At 48.5% G+C, this 19742-nt stretch overlaps 2 protein-coding genes and 2 long non-coding RNA genes across 4 annotated transcripts; 3 read left to right on the top strand and 1 right to left on the bottom strand.

The window, feature by feature from the left end:
• The first annotated feature begins 3168 nt into the window (after positions 1 to 3168).
• Positions 3169 to 4206, top strand: LOC135293145 (ribosomal RNA processing protein 1 homolog). Its single transcript, XM_064407121.1, has 3 exons — positions 3169 to 3316; positions 3432 to 3639; positions 3957 to 4206. The coding sequence occupies exons 1-2, from the start codon at positions 3293 to 3295 to the stop codon at positions 3633 to 3635; spliced, it is 228 nt and encodes a 75-aa protein (XP_064263191.1). The 5' UTR covers positions 3169 to 3292; the 3' UTR covers positions 3636 to 3639; positions 3957 to 4206.
• A 440-nt stretch (positions 4207 to 4646) lies between these two features.
• LOC135293141 (uncharacterized) lies at positions 4647 to 11702 on the bottom strand. Its single transcript, XM_064407116.1, has 2 exons — positions 11013 to 11702; positions 4647 to 9007 (listed from the first exon to the last, which is right to left on the bottom strand). The coding sequence occupies exon 2, from the start codon at positions 6885 to 6887 to the stop codon at positions 5730 to 5732; it is 1158 nt and encodes a 385-aa protein (XP_064263186.1). The 5' UTR covers positions 6888 to 9007; positions 11013 to 11702; the 3' UTR covers positions 4647 to 5729.
• A 600-nt stretch (positions 11703 to 12302) lies between these two features.
• On the top strand, positions 12303 to 13174 carry LOC135293130 (uncharacterized). The gene is made up of 3 exons (XR_010355263.1): positions 12303 to 12397; positions 12508 to 12697; positions 12960 to 13174. It is a non-coding gene; the product is annotated as an uncharacterized LOC135293130 (long non-coding RNA).
• A 4970-nt stretch (positions 13175 to 18144) lies between these two features.
• LOC135293133 (uncharacterized) lies at positions 18145 to 18948 on the top strand. Its single transcript, XR_010355267.1, has 3 exons — positions 18145 to 18271; positions 18382 to 18571; positions 18834 to 18948. It is a non-coding gene; the product is annotated as an uncharacterized LOC135293133 (long non-coding RNA).
• Positions 18949 to 19742: the final 794 nt, after the last annotated feature.

Raw genomic sequence — 19742 nt, 5'->3', positions numbered from 1 at the left:
CTGATGTGCCAGGCCATCGGATCCACACTGTCCAGAAGATCCGGTTTTCCCGTGCCTCTCCCTGGCTAGAGGCAGGGCCCCTCTAACACTGGTTATTATTCCTCTCCTGGGTATACATACTAGAGGTCCCTTCAAGGGGATCTGACAGATCGTACCCAAAAGCTTGGTCATGGGAGGTTGAGGCTACCTTCACCTTGGTGGAACTCCCCTGGTTAGAGTTTCCCTCCTTGAGTTGACAGACCCGTGCTGCCAGGACAGAAGTGGGTTTCCCATCCCACCTCCCCATGTCTTCCCCGTGGTCACGCAGGAAGAACCACAGATTAGCCCTTGGGGTGTACCCTCTCTCTCTAGCTGGGGAATGTTGGGCTCTGACTTTGGGGCCTGTGACTCGTACGGGTGCTGCATTAACCTTCCTCATTTCCTCCCTCATCTCTTCTTTGAACTCCTTAATCACAGCTGAGATATGAGCCTGCATTGGGCCATTAATCATACTCTCATAATTCCTAAGTTTGTTGGCAACAGAGCCCACTGTCTCTCGGTTAGTGTCAGCATCAATTGTTGCAATGAAAGTGGTGTACTGAGATGGCCCCAGATTTGCCAGACTCCACAGCATTTGCCCTGTGCACCTGACCTTGTCGGGGTCATTATTATGTTGTCCATCCCTCCCAAAGAGTACCTCTAATACTGCCACTTCCCTTAACTGTTGGATCCCTTCCTCCAGGGTCTTCCAACGCATTCTATGGTGGTGCTCCTGCATTCTCTCCCTGTGGACAAACCTCTCTCTGACACTCATTAAAAGCCGCTCCCAGAGAGAAAGGGATCCTGGCTCCCTTACAAAAATCTGATTCATACCTGAGTCCTGGATTAAGGGTCCCAAGTTCCTTGCCTCACCACCGTCCAGCTGCACGCCTGTACCCATAAGGTCCCAGACCCGGAGTAGCCAGGTAGTATAAGCCTCACGCCCTCGTCGCACAATGTCTTTGTGCAGATTACGGAGACTTTCGTACGTCAGGGACTCGGTGATGATCGCAACTCCTGGCTCCCCTGTGGGTTGTGAGGTTCCTCCATTCCTATCTCTATCTGGGTGCTCTGCTTTCATCTCAGACCTCCTTGTTTCTACCGGGGCAACTGCTGCTGGCTGTGACTGCCTTTGTGGTTCAGCTGGAGCCTGGACAGTTGTAACATTTGTGGGTTCCACAGCTGTACTATTAGACTGTCCCTCTTCAAGGCAAAAGGCGGGCTTCTCACCAGCTGGTGAAATGCACTCCTTCAGCATCTCTTGCATCTCCTGCATCTCCTTAACCAGCACCCTCACCCAATCTGGGTGGTTCGTTTCTGAGGCAGGCTGTGGGGCAGGGTCAGGCTCTGGAGCAGCAGCATCTCCAGTCTCTGGGGTAGTGTCAGGCTCTGCAGCAGCATCCCTAGTCTCTGGTGTAAGTGTCAGGGTACTTATCCAGGTTAATCTTCTCTTATCTCTGAGTGCTAAACATAACAGGCATATCAGCAACACCATCCATTGTATGATATCATTAGCACTTAGAGTGGATCTTAACCCTTCGAAAACTGGTGGAGCAGACCCAAAAAGATGGTTAAAAGGTTGGGAGAAAGTTTCCCCCCGTGTCATTTCCTCACAGTAGGTACCATTATTAAAGTAACTCCAAAAACATGCAGTTAGTGTGTGATAGCTCTGAATCTATGTACCTGCCATCCAGAGGAAATTAAAGATCCATGAATCCTTCACCCAGAGGACAAACTTGATAACAGACACAGTGGCTTTAGTTATAGGACCCATATTTAGATAAGGGCCTGTAAATGGGAAGAATACACTTGCGACCACATGCCACCCAAACCAGGGAAAACTAGACCACATGGTGGTACTTAAAAATTAAACTACCTAAGAACTGTTAATCCCTTTTTTTTTTTTTTTCTCAATGCCCTCGAGCCCCTGTTCAGGTGCCAAAATCTGTCTTGGTTTGAAAAGACAGGAGTCTGTGAAGGAAGGCAAAAGCCTCCTGTGAAATGGAAAAGGTAAACCCCCTCCTTCCGAATTATCACAATTTCAGAATTAAAAGGGCTCTCAGGCAAAGATATGGGAATGGGAATAACAGTTTTTTACTAGGAAGAAAAAAAACCCTAAATAACAATGTAATTTAGCACAAGCAAAAAACCACTGGCAGAGTGAGAAAAACCTGACACCCTGAGAAGTCAGGGTGTTGATAGTAGTCCAGCCAGATGGTGGCTGCTCCTCCTGGAGCGGCGATCTGCAGAAGGGTGTAGATCCTTTCTGAAAATGCGGCGAAGGAGCAGCTGGGCCTTGGTTCCTGATTCCTCTGGGAAATCCAGCGAAGAAGGCTGTCTGTGGTCTCAGAAATGCTTGTTTTATGGTGGCAGGGATGCTTGGCTCCTCCCTCTGGGTGGAGCATCTCCCAATGGGATGATGTAACTAATCTTACCAGCCACAGTGAGTAATTCAATAGCCCATTAGCAGGAGATTATCTTCCAGGCAGTGTCATTGTTCTTGAAAGAGATAAGAAAAACTGCCTAACCCCCAACAGATGGCAAAAATAGAATACATGCTTATTTTACAAGCCAGGACACCTGGGTCTAAAGCTTGCATCTCTCAGTTCCTGATGCTATTTGCTACCCTTCAGCCTTGACTGGCCCTGATGTGACTGACTGCTGGGCAAGTGGGGCTGGGGATGCTCAGCCTGGAGAGAGGAGACACTGGGCAGCCTCACTGCGGCTCTGCAGGACTGGAAGGCTCCCGCAGGAAAGAAGGGGACAGAGTGTTCAGCAGGGCCTGTGCTGACAGGACAAGGGGGGATGGCTTTCAACTGCAGCAGGTTGATGGAAGCTGCATCTAAGGAAGCTGCTCTTTTCCACTGGGGGTGGTGGGGCACTGGCCCAGGCTGTGCACAGAGGCTGTGCATGTCCCATCCTTGGCAACAGGGCTCTCAGCAGCATGCTCTGGGGGAAGACTGCTCAGCTGGGAACAAGATGTTGTTCTTCAGGCTCCCTTGCAAGCCCAACCGTTCAGGGACTCCATCATTCCATGGTCTCCACTGTCCACTTCAGATGGAGCCTGGGAACTGTGATGTCACAGCCCACGCTCCAGCTGGAACGTCCAGCGCCCAGCAAAGGGCACAACACAACCCTTGGCCGCTGTGTTGACACGCTCTGCACCTTGCTCCTGCCCTCGCCTTTCACTCTTCTTATCGCCCCGATACCCCGATCACCTCGATCATTCCTGACAGCTCCTGAGTGCCTGGATTTCATCATCCAGCCCTGCAGGATGCTCCCCTTTCTTCTGAGGAAGGTATGGTGCCATTCCATGGAGGTGGACACCCCCCACCTGCCCGGGTGGGCTGGAGCTCTGTGGGCATGGAGTGGGACAGGGACCCGCTCTGAGCTTTTGCTACCTACCTCTGCAGGCTGTCCCAGACAGAGAGGAGGAGATGGAGGTAGATACCAAGATTGATATGGAGGAGGAGATGGAAATAGACGGAGAAGACCCTGGAGAGGAAGAGATGGATGTGGATGAGGATGATGAAGAAGAGATGGACGTGGATGTGCATGAGGACGAAGAGATGGATGTGGATATGGAAGAGTCCATTGAGGACATGGATATTGATTAAGAAGGTGAGGAAGCGGCCATGATCTTGGCATGAAGAGCAATGCCAGCAGCAGGACAGGCAGAGTGGGTCTCCTGCTGCCAGGCTGGGGCTGGGCTGGGTGCTCCCTGCTCAGGGACATTGTAGCCAGGCCACTGGATTCTGGTGGCCATCCACAGCCCGTCCTGTGCCTGCTTTGCTCCACACAAGCTCCATGCCAGACCCAGCCAGGCTCAGTTCTGGTAGCAGAGTCCTGCTGCTGGGTAAGCATGTGCCAGCCTGGGGGCACATGCAAGAGCCCTCTGTGCCTGACTGGAGTGACCGTGCCATTTGCTTTTCTTCCAGGTGCGATGGACATCACCGACAGAGGCACCACCCTTTTGTATATATGTTTTACACTTTGTTGTTGTTTTTTAGAATATAGATTTTAGGGCTATTTTGGACTTCTGTAAATACATTTCACATAGTTTTGCTAGGTAGGTTTTTCTCTATATATGTTCTATCAATTGTTGTTGTTACAAACATTCTTAGAATGTAAATATCTTCTGTATTTTTGCTTCTGTTCTTCTGTAATAAACAAATTTTATTTTTCACATCTCAGTTCTCCTTGCATTTGCTTCAGGCACAGGCAGCATTTTGACAAGTTGTGCTTTCCACTTGCTCCAGGTTCCCAGGGCTGGAGGTCCCTGGCACAGCCTCCCCAGGAGTGGGGGTCCCTGTGCACAGAGGGGTCCCACTGACAGAGGTGAGCCTCTCCTTGCAGTTTCTCTGGACACACTTGGGAGCTGTAGGGGCAAAGCCCAGCGTGCCCTGGCCCATGAATCCCATGTTGGAGCAGGGCTGAGCCTGTGTGCTCCTGCAGAGCTTCAGCCATGGCTCTTCCCTGGGCAGCCCCAGGGCTAAGGAGGGGGCACTGGGCTGTGGGCACCCTGAGGGGCTGGAGCCAGCCTGGAGGGAGCCTCAGCCCCACATGGACCAAGATTTCCTTTGGAAACCCTCTCTGTCCCCAGACTCTGCTGAGCACAGATCCTCCTAGTTCAAGGTGTGAAGTTCATTGGCACAAATTTGTCCCTTGGACTTTGTCCTGGTTTAGGGAAAATTTGGGAGATAACCCCCAAAGGGGCTTCTCTACAAAAGCAGATTCAATTGCCCCTCCACCCTCCAACCAGTTTGGGAGAAAATATCTCCTTGGAGAAAAAGTGGAAAGAAACCTGTTTATTAAACAATAGAACCCAAACAATATTAAACAACAAAACTTTTCACTGATCCAAAAAAACAAGCAAACTCAGAACGGCCACCTCCCTGGGTTGCAGCTCGGCTCACTCAGTCTTTGATCAGTCTCTCTGGTGCTGGAAATGCTGCTGCCCAGGCCCAGACAGGGGGGCTACAGGTGGAGCTGCTGGTGCTCTTCTGGGTGTTCAGTGCAGAGCAGGCTTGAACAGGTCCAAGAAAAAAGGAAAAAATCACAGTCCAGGGAACTTCTTTGCTTCAGCTAGGTAAAACTAACTAAAAGCAAGAAAATAGGGAAAAAGGAGCTCTGTCCGGCTGTCTGTCCATCCGCAGAAAACACAGTCCAGGAGCAGGAATGTGGAGGAGTGAGAGCAGTCTGAAAACAAACTGTGCGCTTCTTCCCTCCCCTCTTCACTGTCTGGAAGAGAGTCTTAAAGGTGTAAAACATATTATTCAGTATAAACAGAACAAGACGATTGGGGATAAAAGCATCATATAGTCAACCCAGGACATTCCACCCCTTATCCCCATATCATCGGCTTACTACTAAAACTAATATATATTCTTACTCTACAAACACATATATTATACATCTAATATACAGCTATACACAGACAATGGTGGTAACATTCAGCAAACAGTGATATTTATACATAGTTCTCACCCAACAATCAGATCTCCCTGAGGTACACATCCTGTTCTTCCATCTTTTTGCATTATCCACCATGTGCAACCTGGTCCCTGAGCAAAAACAACTCCGCAAATGGGTTTGTCTGTACTCAAGGTAGGATTGATCCAAACTGTCTTCCCTAACAAACCCCTGACATGTACCACTGGGACTTTGTCTCCATCTACTCTATGCAAAGGCTCAGATTGGGCAGGGCCCAATCAGTTAGTAGAGCCTCGGGTATTAACTAACCAGGTGGCCTTTGCCAAATGCTGCTCCCAATTTTTGAAAGATCCCCCACCTAAGGCTTTTAAGGTGGTTTTTAGCAGCCCATTGTACCTTTCCACTTTTCCCGCAGCTGGTGCATGGTAGGGGTTATGGTACACCCACTCAGTGCCATGTTCTCTGGCCCAGGTGCTAATAAGGCTGTTCTTGAAATGAGTCCTGTTGTCTGACTCAGTCCTCTCAGGGGTACCATGTCTCCACAGGACTTGCTTTTCCAGGCACAGGATGGTGTTCTGGGCAGTAGCATGAGGCACAGGGTAGGTCTCCAACCATCCTGTGGTGGCTTCTACCATTGTGAGCACGTAGCACTTGCCTTGGTGTGTGTGGGGCAGTGTGATGTAGTCAATCTGCCAGGCCTCCCCATACTTGTACTTGGACCACCGCCCACCATACCATAGGGGCTTCATCCGCTTGGCCTGTTTGACGGCAGCACACGTCTCACAGCTGTGGATAACTTGAGAAATACTGTCTATGGTTAAATCCACTCCTCGGTCTCGTGCCCACTTATAGGTGGCATCTCTACCCTGATGACCTGAGGCATCATGGGCCCATCGAGCTAGGAATAACTCTCCCTTATGCTCCCAATCTAGGTTTGTCTTGGACACCCCTATCTTTGCAGCCTGGTCTACCTGCTCATTGTTCTTGTGCTCCTCATTAGCTCTACTCTTGAGGACATGGGCATCTACATGGCGGACCTTCACAGGTAGCCTCCCTACCCTGGTAGCGATGTCTTTCCACTCTTCAACAGCCCAAACTGGTTTTCCTCTACGCTGCCAATTAGCCTCTTTCCACCTCTCCAGCCATCCCCACAGAGTGTTGGCTACCATCCATGAATCAGTGTAGAGGTAGAGCTTTGGCCACTTCTCTCTTTCAGCAATGTCCAAGGCCAGTTGAACAGCTTTGAGTTCAGCAAGTTGGCTCGATCCATCTTCTCCTTCAGTGGCCTCTGCAACCTGTCGTGTGGGGCTCCATACGGCTGCTTTCCACTTCCGATTCATTCCTACCATGCGACAGGAACCATCAGTAAAAAGAGCATATTGTGTTTCTTCCGCTGGCAGTTGGTTATATGGAGGAGCTTCTTCAGCATGTGTCATTTCTTGTTCTTCTTTATCAGTGAGACTGAAGTTTTTACTTTCTGGCTAGTTTGTAATTATTTCTAGAATTTCAGGGCAATTCAGCTTTCTAATACAGGCACGCTGTGTTATGAGAGCAATCTACTTATTTTATGTAGCACTGGTGGCATGGTGGGTAGAGGGAACTTTTGCTTTGAACATCCACCCCAGTACTGGTAGTCGGGGTGCCAGGAGGAGTTGTGCTTCGGTGTTTATTACTTCTGAGGCAGTTTGGACTCTTTTATAGGTTGCTAAAATTTCTTTCTCTGTTGGAGTATAGTTGGCTTCAGACTTTCTGTAGTTTCGACTCTAAAATCCCAGTGGTCGGCTTCGAGTCTCTTCAGGCACTTTCTGCTACAAGTTCTAGGACAAACCATGGTTCCCGGCTGTAGAATAGAGCACATTTTTCACATCTGGTCTTGTTTTGACTGGGCTAAGGGTTACTGCATGAGCGATTTTTTGCTTAATTTGGACGAAGGCTTGTTGCTGTTCAGGGCTCTAGTGGAAAGTGTTCTTTTTATGGGTGACTAGATAGAGAGGGCTCACGATTTGACTGTATTCAGGAATGTGCATTTTCTAAAAACCTATGGCACTTAGGAAAGCTTGTGTTTCCTTCTTGTTCGATGGTGGAGACATTGCTGTTATCTTGTTGATGACATCAGTGGGAATCTGACGCTGTTCGTCTTGCTACTTTACTCTTAGAAACTGGATTTCTTGAGCAGGTCTTTTGACTTTGCTCTTCTTGATGGTAAAGCCGGCTTTCAGGAGAATTTGGATAATTTTCTCTCTTTTCTCAAACACTTCTGCTGCTGTCTTCCCCTATATAATGATGTCATCAATATACTGCAGATGTTCTGGAGTTTTACCTTTTTCTAGTGTACTTTGGATCAGTCTATGGCAGATGGTAGGACTGTGCTTCTACTCCTGGGGCAGTCGGTTTCAAGTGTACTGCACACCTCTCTAGGTGAAGGCAAACTGAGGCTTGCATTCTGCTGTCAGCGGAATGGAGAAAAATGTATTGGCAATATTGATAGTGGCATACTACTTCGCTGCTTTGGACTCAAGCTCATACTGGAGCTCTAATATGTCTGGTACAGCAGCGCTCAGTGGTGGACTCACTTTATTTAATGCACGGTAGTTAACCGTCAGTCTCTATTCTCTTTTAGATTTATGCACAGGCTAGATGGGGCTGTTGAAGGGTGAGTGGGTTTTGTTGACTATTCTTTGGCTCTCTAGCTCTCGCATCATCTTATGGATGGGAATTACAGCATCTCGAGTGGTTTTATATTGTCGATGATGTACTGTGGAAGTGGCAATTGGTACTTGTTGTTCTTTTCTCTTTAGAAGCTTTATTGTAGATGGATTTTCAGACAGTCTAGGCAAGGTATTCAATTGCTGGACGCCCTCTGTTACTATAGTTGCTATCTTAAATGCTTACTTCAGTCCTTTTGGGTCTTTGAAATACCTACTTCACAGATAATCTATGCCCAGGATACATGGGGCTTTTGGGCCAGTCACAATAGGATGTTTCTTCTACTCATTCTCAGTCAAGCTCACATCAGCTTCTACTAAAGTGAAGTCTTGTGATCTCCCTGTCACACCAGCGATAGAAACGGATTCTGTCCCTACGTGTCTTGATGGAATTATGGTACACTGTGCACCAGTGTTGACTAAAGCTTTATACTTTTGTGGTTCTGATGTGCTAGGCCAACGAATCTATACTGTCCAGAAAACAAGATTTTTTTTAGCTTCTACTTGGCTAGCGGCAGGGCTCCTCTAAGCTTGGTTATCTTTCTTTCTTTGGGCATATGTCTTAGAGGTTTTTTCAAGGGGATTAGACATGTCATTATTATTATCATACCTGGCAGTTTGGCTATGGGTAACTGGAGCTGCTTTCCTTGTGGTGGAACTTCTTCTCTGAGCTTTGTCTTCTTTTAATTCACGTACTTTTCGGGCCAGAGCAGCGGTGGATTTTTCATCTTATAGCTTCATGTTTTCTCTACAATTACGCAGAAAGAACCACAGCTCAGCTCGTGGGGTGTACTTTCTTTCTCCATCTGGGGAACGTCTGCGTTGGGTACTAGAACCTCTGATCTGTACTGCTGAGATTTGGAGAAGGTTTTCTTTAATCTCTTTTCTAAGCTTCTTATGATTCTTTTTTATCTTATCTTCTAATCTCTGCAGACGTGTTTCCACCGCTGCGATTCTGGCATGTGTGGGGCTATGCACAGCATCTGCATAAGCTCGGAGTTTCTTTGCCATGTCAAGCACAGTCTCATCCGTGTTATCTCGCTTTATGATAGCTAGAGCAGATGCATATTCATGTGGTTCAAGTTGTACTAGTTTTCGCCACATCACAGATGTGCATGGTACTAAGTCTGGATTTTTAGTTGTTATGTCATCTGAGAATATAATTTCTCTTATTGTTATTTTTTTCAAGCGTTGAATCTTTTGTTCTATGGTTTTTTACTGTGTTTGCTGCATGTAGAGATCATCGGCACACAGGTATCTTTGTGCTACACTGTTTAAGACCTGTACCCAGAGGCTGTGAGGGTTAGCCCCCCTCATCATGCTTTGGTCAATGACAGGATCATGTGACAGGGATCTCAAATGCTTCGCTTCTGTGTTATTCAGAATTGTAGCTTCGCTTGCAGCATTTTAAAGACAGACTAACCAGCTAATTATGGATTTATCAGATCGTCGGGTGTAATCCTTCCTTAGGCCACGCAGGTCTTTTAGGGAGAAGGACTTAATATTGGCTTCTGATTTTGTGTTAGTTGCTTTGACTCCTGATTTTATGTTAGGAAATGTTGAGGGTCTTTCTTTTGCATCATCATCATTATCATCTATTGGTCGATCGGTCTTGTCTGTGCACTTCTTACTTTTAGTGCTAGTAGCAACAGCTATTGGTTGAGGCTTATTGTTTGGTTTAACCACTGGCTTAGGTTCACTATGTGGTTTAGCTGCTGGTTTTGAGCTTGGGGTGTTGGTTGCAACTTGAGCGATTGGGATAGCTCTTGATGTATCTCCCTGCCCCCGTTCCTCGGTCTGCTGCCCTAGAGTATCTAGCAGTGTACGATAAGCATATGCTAGGGCCCAGCTCACTGCAATGATCCTTTTCTCCTTAGGGCTATCATTGAGATACTTCTCTTTCAGATATTTCCCCACCTCAGCTGGGTTCTGAATTTGTTCATGGGGAAAGTCCCAGACTATAGGGTCAGAGAATTCTTTCAGGATTTGGCTCATATTTTCCCATTCTCCACCCCACTCAGGATTCTCCACACGTGGGTCTACTTCTGGGTCAGGGTTCTCATCAGCTCTTCTAGACATCTCAGCCCTCATTCTAGAGAAGCTGCAGACCATATAGAGGAAGCCTACTAGATTAAATGCCAGAAAGATGGTCTCTTTAATATTCAGGGGAAACTGAACATTCTCCAAAAGTGACATAACAGATTCAAAGGAGAAGAAGGAAAGGAAAGGCTGGAAAGCCTCATTCCTTGCTCCTCCTCTAACCAGCTGGGTGCAATTACTAATAAATTCCCAAAACATACTGCTAGAACTGGGATGCAGGGTAAGACGAAGAAACCATAAACCATACATATCGTAAACAGACGCCAGTATTTTTGTAAACGCCTTATAAATCATTATCACCAAGGCTAACACAATAGCTAATCTAATCCATGCCCCTTTACCGCAAAAACTACGTGATAGGGACAATAATCCTAGTGACCAGAAAGGTATTGAAACCTCAAAAAGGTCTAGAGACCAGAGCCACATAAAGGCCTCCCCAAGAGACATTACAAATTCAAATAACATGGCTACTGGGTACTTTAACCTACTACACACCAAGCACAACAAACCTACAATCAATAAAGGGTTTTTTTCCACTTTCTCAAGCCACGCGTTGGGCGCCACTAGCTGTATTTGTCTTGGTTTAGGGCAAGTTTGGGAGATAACTCCCAAAGGGGCTTCTCTACAAAAGCAGATCCAATTGCCCCTCCACCCTCCAACCGGTTCAGGAGAAAATATTTCTTTGGAGAAAAGTGGAAAGAAACCTGTTTATTAAACAATAGAAACCAAACAATATTAAACAATAAAACTTCTCACTGATCCAAGGAAAGCAAACTCAGAACAGTCCTCTCTCTTGGTTGCAGCTTGGCTCACTCAGTCTCTGATCAGTCTCTGGTGCTGGAAACGCCGCGGCCTAGGCCTGGCCAGGGGCTACAGGTGGAGCTGCCGGTGCTCTTCTGGGTGTTCAGTGCAGAGCAGGCTTGAACAGGTCCAAGAAAACAGGAAAAAAATCACAATCTGGAGAACTTCTTTGCCTCAGCCAGCTAAAACTAACTAAAAAAAAGAAAAAGGGAAAAAAGGAGCTCTGTCCGGCTGTCTGTCCATCCGCAGACAACACAGTCCAGGAGCAGGAATGTGGAGGAGTGAGAGCAGTCTGAAAACAAACTGTGCGCTTCTTCCCTCCCGTCCTCACTGTCTGGAAGAGAGTCTTAAAGGTTTAAAACATATTATTCAGTATAAACAGAACAAGACGATTGGGGATAAAAGCATCATATAGTCAACCCAGGACAACACTCTTCATGGCAATGCACAGCGTTTGGAGTTCCACACAAAGACCCATCTCTGGCCTCATTCATCAGCACTTGAAGCAAGTGTGCTCCGGCCTCTGGGAGTGCAGCTCGCTCACACGGGCTCACTGTGGACACGCCGCAATCACACAGTCATTGAGTGCACCAGAGAACCTGGCCTCTAATAAAAGGCATGAATGCCACAGCCCACCCAACCCAATGCCTTGCATGTCTCTACTTTTTCCTTCTCCTCTCATCTCTCATGTCACTTTCCCCATTTCCTCTCTCTGCCAGCTTGGCTTCTCTCTCTCCTGGCTGCAGCTTCAGCCACATGTGTGACCCTGCAGGAACAGCCTGACCCACAGGGAAGTGGGAGAGGACTCTTTGTCAGCAACTGAAGTCACAGAACAAGGGGGAATGGGATGAAACTGCAAGAGCTGGAATCCATTCCATGATGGCAAGAAGTTCTTTCCTCTCAGGGTGCTTGTCCCTGACACAGGGACCAGCGCAGAGAGGCTGTGCATACCCCATGCCCACCAACATCCAAGGCCAGCTTGGACAGGGGCCGCAGCAACCTGCTGTGCTGGGAGGCTGCTCAGCTTGCAACCAGATGATCTTTAGGGTCCCTTCCAGGCCAAACCATTCAAGGATTTCATCATTCCACCATGCCCATCTCCCAGTGTGGAGCGGCCCTGAAACTTCTGTGACATCACAGCTCCCACAGTGTTCCAGGTGGAACGTCCAGCACCTGGAAACCACCACAGCAGACACTCTGCCTGCTGCCAGCGCTCAGTTGGCGCTCGCTCTGCGCTCTGCCCGTCAGCACTCAGCTGTTGCTGCTGCTGCCTGGCCTTTTCCTGCTGCCTGCTCTGGAGCACCAACCCCAGCAGGATGAGCACTGCTGCGCCAGTGGAGGTACTGTGCCATTCCAGGGAGGAGGCAGCCTGCTTGAGCAGGCTGCAGCCATGTGGGAATGGATGGTGTGGGACAGGAACCCCACTGTGAGATTGTGCTGTCTCTTGCAGACTAACAGAGACACTGTGGTGGCGATGGAAGTGGACATGGTGCTGAATGAGGAAGAGATGATGGAGGTGGACGTGGAAGACCAGGTTGAGGAGATGGAAGTTGATGAGGAGGATGACATCGAGGCGATGGAAGTGGATGAGAAGGATGAGGAGGAGCCCATGGTCCTTGGATGAAGATGGAGCCCCACAAGTAAGACAGGCAGATGCTCCCCATGCCCTGCCCACAGACACAGTGGCTGCCCTGGCGCCAGGCTGGGGCTGGGCTGGATGGCCCCGCTCAGGGACACGCTGCCCGCAGGGGGCCTGGATTGTGCTGCCACAAGCACCAGCCCTGGCCTGCCCTGCACTTGCCTGGGGCCACACCAGCCCTGCCAGCCCTGTCCCAGCTCCTGGGGCCCAGCTGGGCCCAGTGCTGGCAGCTGACTCCAGCTTTGCTTCTTTCTTCCTTCCAGGACTGATGCAGATGATGGCTGTAGATATTACGGCGGTGTATATATGTTTGAAAAGTTAGGATATTTTTGTAAATACGTTCTTAGGTTAGTAGTTCTTTGTAAATATGTTTTGAAGATTGTTACTCCATAGGATCCCATGGAAATATGTGCAGTAGATTGTTGTTGTTGTTGTTATGAGGATTGTTGTAATGAAATGTGTTCTGTAAATCCTCGTGTTTGCCGATGTTCAGCAAATAAATAATGATTCTTTATAAAACTTCACTTCTCTTTCTCATTCCTTTGGGCACTGTCAGAACCCCGGACCTCCCCCTGACCATCCTAAATGATTCCAGCCCCAGCCAGGGGGCTTTAAATCCCTGGCAGGGGGTTCAGAGACCCTGGCATGTAGCCAAAGAACCCTGGGCCTTTGAATTTAACCCATAAAGCATGTTACCACCTTTATGTCAAGAATTAAAAGTCACAACAATTTAGATAGTCTAGTAATAGTAATCACAAAGTGAACGGAAAACATTTAGAGCACTGTAGACAGAGGTTTGGAACCTTGTACGAAAGAGTTTGGTATTATCTACATAGATAGAAAAATTTGGGTGTACCCAGTCCTTCCTCTTTCTTCTCGCTAGCATCCATATGAAAGACGATATTACCATTCACATATTGGTTTCAAGTAGAAAGTCACTATCTAACTTAAGTAATAGCTATTAAAACATTCTTGTAAACATAGTATAGTCAGGTTTTAATATAAAAGATAACACCAACCCAAGAGGCAAAAAGAGTACCTTAAGCTGACCTGCTGAACAAACCTCAGCAGGCCAGCAAAAAAATGTTTTAGACAAAATATAAAAATCAACCTTAAGAGAGTGAAGCACATACTTCTCAACTCTTCCTTCGACAGCTAAGTTAGAGAAAAAGAGACTTCTAACGTACCTCGAAATCCCCTCAACCAAAGAAAACCCAAGAGGCACAGGCAGCGTTTGCACAGTTGGGATTTCCACTTGTTCCGGGATCCCGGGGCTGGAGCTCCCTGGGGCTGCTGCCACGGCTACCCCGCGGCTGGGGCTCCCTGTGCACAGGGCGTCCCACTGACACCACTGCTGCCGCTGGCCACTGCTGCTGCTCCTGGGCTGGGGCACAGCCGCGTCCCCAAGAGCTGAGCTCTCACCAGCACAGAGGGGGCTCTCGCTGCACTGGCCCCTGCAGCCATGCCACCAAAGCAAGGCAGGAAACTTTCAGCCACCCTTCCTGCTGCAGCCACAGCCACTCCTGGCTCCAGAGCCGCCATCAGCCCACAGGGATGCAAAATCCACCTGCCCGCTCTCAAGGCCTTGACAGCCTTGGCAACTGTGGCACCTGCATCTGGGCTGCTGCAGGGGCTGATGTTTAAGGCTTGCAGCCTCCAAAGGCTCCGGGCTCTGCTTCCCACCCTGCTCTGCACTGCCCTGGGCCCGCATTGCTCAAGAGACAAAAGCCAAGCCAGGGGATCCTCACCCTGCCCAAATTGCTGAATTGACTGCAGTCCTTAGGACCTTCTCCACTTTCAAAGAACCTCTTCCTTTGATCACTGATTCGGCACATGTCTATGACCTAGTGCAGCGGGCCGAAAATTCCATTTTCAAAGACATTTCTAACCCCAACTAGAGCATTTGCTTTCCCCTTTCATTTCTCTTCTGTCCCACAGACAACACCCACACTATATCATGCACACAAGGTCTCATACCACCCTTCCTGCATTTATAGTAGGCAATGCTAGAGCAGATGCCTCAGCAATGCTTCTCCAAACCTCCCTACGGAATCTTTCTGACCAGGCTAGGATCCGCCACCACTTCTACCATCAAAACATTCCTGCACCGCTCAGCATCTTTAAAATTACCCAAGATCAGGCAAGATTCATGGCAGCCACCTGCCCAAATTGTCAGCAACGTGCCTTTGCTTCTGTCAGAGCTGCACTCAATCCAAGAGGACTAAAGACTCTCCAGATCGGGCAATCTCACATCACACACCAAGCCCCTTTTGGGAGACTAAAATACATCCCCGTCTCAATCCACACCGACAACGCTGCGCTTTCTGCCCCTGCCCATGCTGCTGAAAAATCAAAAGATGCTATAAAACGTTACTTTTTAGCCTTTTCCACCTTCCCTGTTCCACAGGAAATTAAAACTGATCATGGTCCTGCTTATACCTCCCACTGATTCCAACCATTTTCTGACCAGTGGGCTACAAAACATGTCACAGCCATACCACACTCTGCCACAGGACAGTCCATAGTCCAGAGGGCCCACTCTTCCATCCAAAGGATCCTTGATCAACAGAGACAGGGAGTCCACATAGTATCTCCCATTGGAGGCCAAGGCCCTTGATGTGCTCAACTTTTTCAACAACTCCCCCAGTCATCAGGCATTTTATATTTAATTGGCAGCCCAATAAAAAGAAAAGCCACCTGTGTTGATCAAAGACCCTGAATCCAAAGAAATTATGGGCCCTTTCCCATTCATTACTTGGGAGGGAGGATATGCTTGTGTCTCTACAGCAGCAGGCCCAAGACGCATCCCAGCAAAAAACATAAAACTCTTCTGCCAATGGCCAGGCAAACACCACAGCCACCATCAGAAAAACAGAACAAAAGCCTAAGAGAGACAGCAGCAGCCTGCAAAAGAAGAAGAAGAAGGACAGAAGAAGATCTCCTAAGCAGTGTGGACCGCACACACCAACACCAAGAGAGCTCAGACACCACTAACTGCGATATACCGCTTAACAATTGGAAAAACTGTATTCTAGCCTTGATATTTGATTCTTCTAATAAGCTGACTTCAAACCCTTGCCTTACAGAAGAGAAAGTTTAGTGGGACCAGAATTTCAGTTTCACATTGCAATCTCCCTATCTCTTTACTTTCAGGCCACCCAAGCCTCCACCCACTAGTAAATTAGCTAAAGTCAAAGGATGCTGTCCTTTCTTGCCACTGCAGCAGGAAGCTGGATGCTCCTAACTATGCCGCATGCCTTCGCATGGGTGGTTCCACAGCCAAGCCACAATTTCTTGCCCATGGCCACGCATGTCAACCTCTTCTCACATAGGGACTCAGTATACCAGAGCGGCCAGCTGCTCACAGATCAAATCAATAAGATCCAGACAAAAGGCAACAACGACTGGCTCACTGGACTGTTGAAAGACTGGGGCATGAAAGGCTGGCTTTCATCTTTACGTCCAACAATATGAAGTCTAATAAGTCTAAGTGCCGTGTTCTGCATTTTGGCCACAAAAATCCCCTACAGCGTTACAGGCTGGGGACGGTGTGGCTGGATAGTGTTCAGGCAGAAAGGGACCTGGGGGTGCTGGTTGACAGCCGATTGGATATGAGCCAGCAATGTGCCTTGGTGGCCAAGAAGGCCAACGGCATCCTGGCCTGCATTAGGACTTGTGTGAGCAGCAGGAGCAGGGAGGTCATTCTCCCCCTGTACTCGGCACTGGTGAGGCCACATCTTGAGTACTGTGTCCAGTTCTGGGCCCCTCAATTTAGGAAGGATATTGAGATACTTGAGCGTGTCCAGAGGAGAGCAACGAGGCTGGTGAGGGGCTTGGAAAACAAGCCCTACGAGGAACATTTGAGGGAGCTGGGGTTGTTTAGCCTGGAGAAGAGGAGGCTTAGAGGTGACCTTATTGCTCTCTACAACTTCCTGAAGGGAGGTTGTAGACAGGTGGGGGTCGGTCTCTTCCACCGGGCAGCAACTGACAGAACAAGGGGACACAGTCTCAAGCTACGTCAGGGAAGGTATAGGTTAGATATTAGGAAAAAAATTTTCACTGAAAGAATAATAAAGCACTGGAACTGTCTTCCCAGGGAGGTGGTGGAATCACCATCACTGGATGTGTTTAAAAAAAGACTGGACATGCCACTTGGTGCTATAGTCTAGTTGAGATGTTAGGGCATAGGTTGGACTTGATGATCTTAGGGGTCTCTTCCAAACTCATGTTTCTGTGATTCTGTGATTTAGTCAAGACTGTTTTGTGGGCTTTGTTTCTTGTATTCATTGTCTTGGTTATTCTATCCAGTTTTGCTCAACGCTTGCAAAAGTCCATGGCAGAAGCCTTCATTCTTGAAAACAAAAAGGGGGCACTTGTGGAGGCCCAGGGGCCTCTCATTGCAACTGTAATACCTTAGGGCAAAGGGGACCAAGGTGAAACAGAGAAACCCCTCTGAATGCAAGGCTCTCACCCATGGCCACTTGCAGCCTCTTGCAATCCGCAGGTTTTGTTGCTATCACCCACTTCAACTGCCATTTTTTCCTTATATCTACTCTCCAGACAATGTTCTCCTCTCTCTTCTCCCCTGCTGGTCCTGGCTTCACCCCTTCTCCCCCCCGAATGAAACCTTCAGACCCCAGCCTCATTTTCTCTCTGGCCCTGGACCCTCTTCATGGCAATGCACAGCGTTTGGAGTTCCACACAAAGACCCATCTCTGGCCTCATTCATCAGCACTTGAAGCAAGTGTGCTCCGGCCTCTGGGAGTGCAGCTCGCTCACATGGGCTCACTGTGGACACGCCGCAATCACACAGTCATTGAGTGCACGAGAGAACCTGGCCTCTAATAAAAGGCATGAATGCCACAGCCCACCCAACCCAATGCCTTGCATGTCTCTACTTTTTCCTTCTCCTCTCATCTCTCATGTCACTTTCCCCATTTCCTCTCTCTGCCAGCTTGGCTTCTCTCTCTCCTGGCTGCAGCTTCAGCCACATGTGTGACACTGCAGGAACAGCCTGACCCACAGGGAAGTGGGAGAGGACTCTTTGTCAGCAACTGAAGTCACAGAACAAGGGGGAATGGGATGAAACTGCAAGAGCTGGAATCCATTCCATGATGGCAAGAACTTCTTTCCTCTCAGGGTGCTTGTCCCTGACACAGGGACCAGCGCAGAGAGGCTGTGCATACCCCATGCCCACCAACATCCAAGGCCAGCTTGGACAGGGGCCGCAGCAACCTGCTGTGCTGGGAGGCTGCTCAGCTTGCAACCAGATGATCCTTAGGGTCCCTTCCTAGCCAAACCATTCAAGGATTTCATCATTCCACCATGCCCATCTCCCAGTGTGGAGCGGCCCTGAAACTTCTGTGACATCACAGCTCCCACAGCGTTCCAGGTGGAACGTCCAGCACCTGGAAACCACCACAGCAGACACTCTGCCTGCTGCCAGCGCTCAGTTGGCGCTCGCTCTGCGCTCTGCCCGTCAGCACTCAGCTGTTGCTGCTGCTGCCTGGCCTTTTCCTGCTGCCTGCTCTGGAGCACCAATCCCAGCAGGATGAGCACTGCTGCGCCAGTGGAGGTACTGTGCCATTCCAGGGAGGAGGCAGCCTGCTTGAGCAGGCTGCAGCCATGTGGGAATGGATGGTGTGGGACAGGAACCCCACTGTGAGATTGTGCTGTCTCTTGCAGACTAACAGAGACACTGTGGTGGCGATGGAAGTGGACATGGTGCTGAATGAGGAAGAGATGATGGAGGTGGACGTGGAAGACCAGGTTGAGGAGATGGAAGTTGATGAGGAGGATGACATCGAGGCGATGGAAGTGGATGAGAAGGATGAGGAGGAGCCCATGGTCCTTGGATGAAGATGGAGCCCCACAAGTAAGACAGGCAGATGCTCCCCATGCCCTGCCCACAGACACAGTGGCTGCCCTGGCGCCAGGCTGGGGCTGGGCTGGATGGCCCCGCTCAGGGACACGCTGCCCGCAGGGGGCCTGGATTGTGCTGCCACAAGCACCAGCCCTGGCCTGCCCTGCACTTGCCTGGGGCCACACCAGCCCTGCCAGCCCTGTCCCAGCTCCTGGGGCCCAGCTGGGCCCAGTGCTGGCAGCTGACTCCAGCTTTGCTTCTTTCTTCCTTCCAGGACTGATGCAGATGATGGCTGTAGATATTACGGCGGTGTATATATGTTTGAAAAGTTAGGATATTTTTGTAAATATGTTCTTAGGTTAGTAGTTCTTTGTAAATATGTTTTGAAGATTGTTACTCCATAGGATCCCATGGAAATATGTACAGTAGATTGTTGTTGTTGTTGTTATGTGGATTGTTGTAATGAAATGTGTTCTGTAAATCCTCGTGTTTGCCGATGTTCAGCAAATAAATAATGATTCTTTATAAAACTTCACTTCTCTTTCTCATTCCTTTGGGCACTGTCAGAACCCCGGACCTCCCCCTGACCATCCTAAATGATTCCAGCCCCAGCCAGGGGGCTTTAAATCCCTGGCAGGGGGTTCAGAGACCCTGGCATGTAGCCAAAGACCCCTGGGCCTTTGAATTTAACCCATAAAGCATGTTACCACCTTTATGTCAAGAATTAAAAGTCACAACAATTTAGATAGTCTAGTAATAGTAATCACAAAGTGAACGGAAAACATTTAGAGCACTGTAGACAGAGGTTTGGAACCTTGTACGAAAGAGTTTGGTATTATCTACATAGATAGAAAAATTTGGGTGTACCCAGTCCTTCCTCTTTCTTCTCGCTAGCATCCATATGAAAGACGATATTACCATTCACATATTGGTTTCAAGTAGAAAGTCACTATCTAACTTAAGTAATAGCTATTAAAACATTCTTGTAAACATAGTATAGTCAGGTTTTAATATAAAAGATAACACCAACCCAAGAGGCAAAAAGAGTACCTTAAGCTGACCTGCTGAACAAACCTCAGCAGGCCAGCAAAAAAATGTTTTAGACAAAATGTAAAAATCAACCTTAAGAGAGTGAAGCACATACTTCTCAACTCTTCCTTCGACAGCTAAGTTAGAGAAAAAG

Source organism: Passer domesticus, unplaced genomic scaffold (genome assembly GCF_036417665.1).
Source record: "Passer domesticus isolate bPasDom1 unplaced genomic scaffold, bPasDom1.hap1 HAP1_SCAFFOLD_79, whole genome shotgun sequence".
NCBI classification, from domain to species: domain Eukaryota; kingdom Metazoa; phylum Chordata; class Aves; order Passeriformes; family Passeridae; genus Passer; species Passer domesticus.
The sequence above is the reverse complement of the archived record's forward strand: the minus strand, read 5'-3'. Positions and strand labels throughout refer to the sequence as shown.

Coding starts and splice junctions, on each gene's coding strand:
- LOC135293141 (XM_064407116.1), bottom strand. CDS start 6,887: ATGACACATGCTGAAGAAGCTCCTCCATATAACCAACTGCCAGCGGAA.
- LOC135293145 (XM_064407121.1), top strand. CDS start 3,293: ATGCTCCCCTTTCTTCTGAGGAAG. Junction 3,317..3,431: donor TCCCCTTTCTTCTGAGGAAG/GTATGGTGCCAT, acceptor CTACCTCTGCAG/GCTGTCCCAGACAGAGAGGA.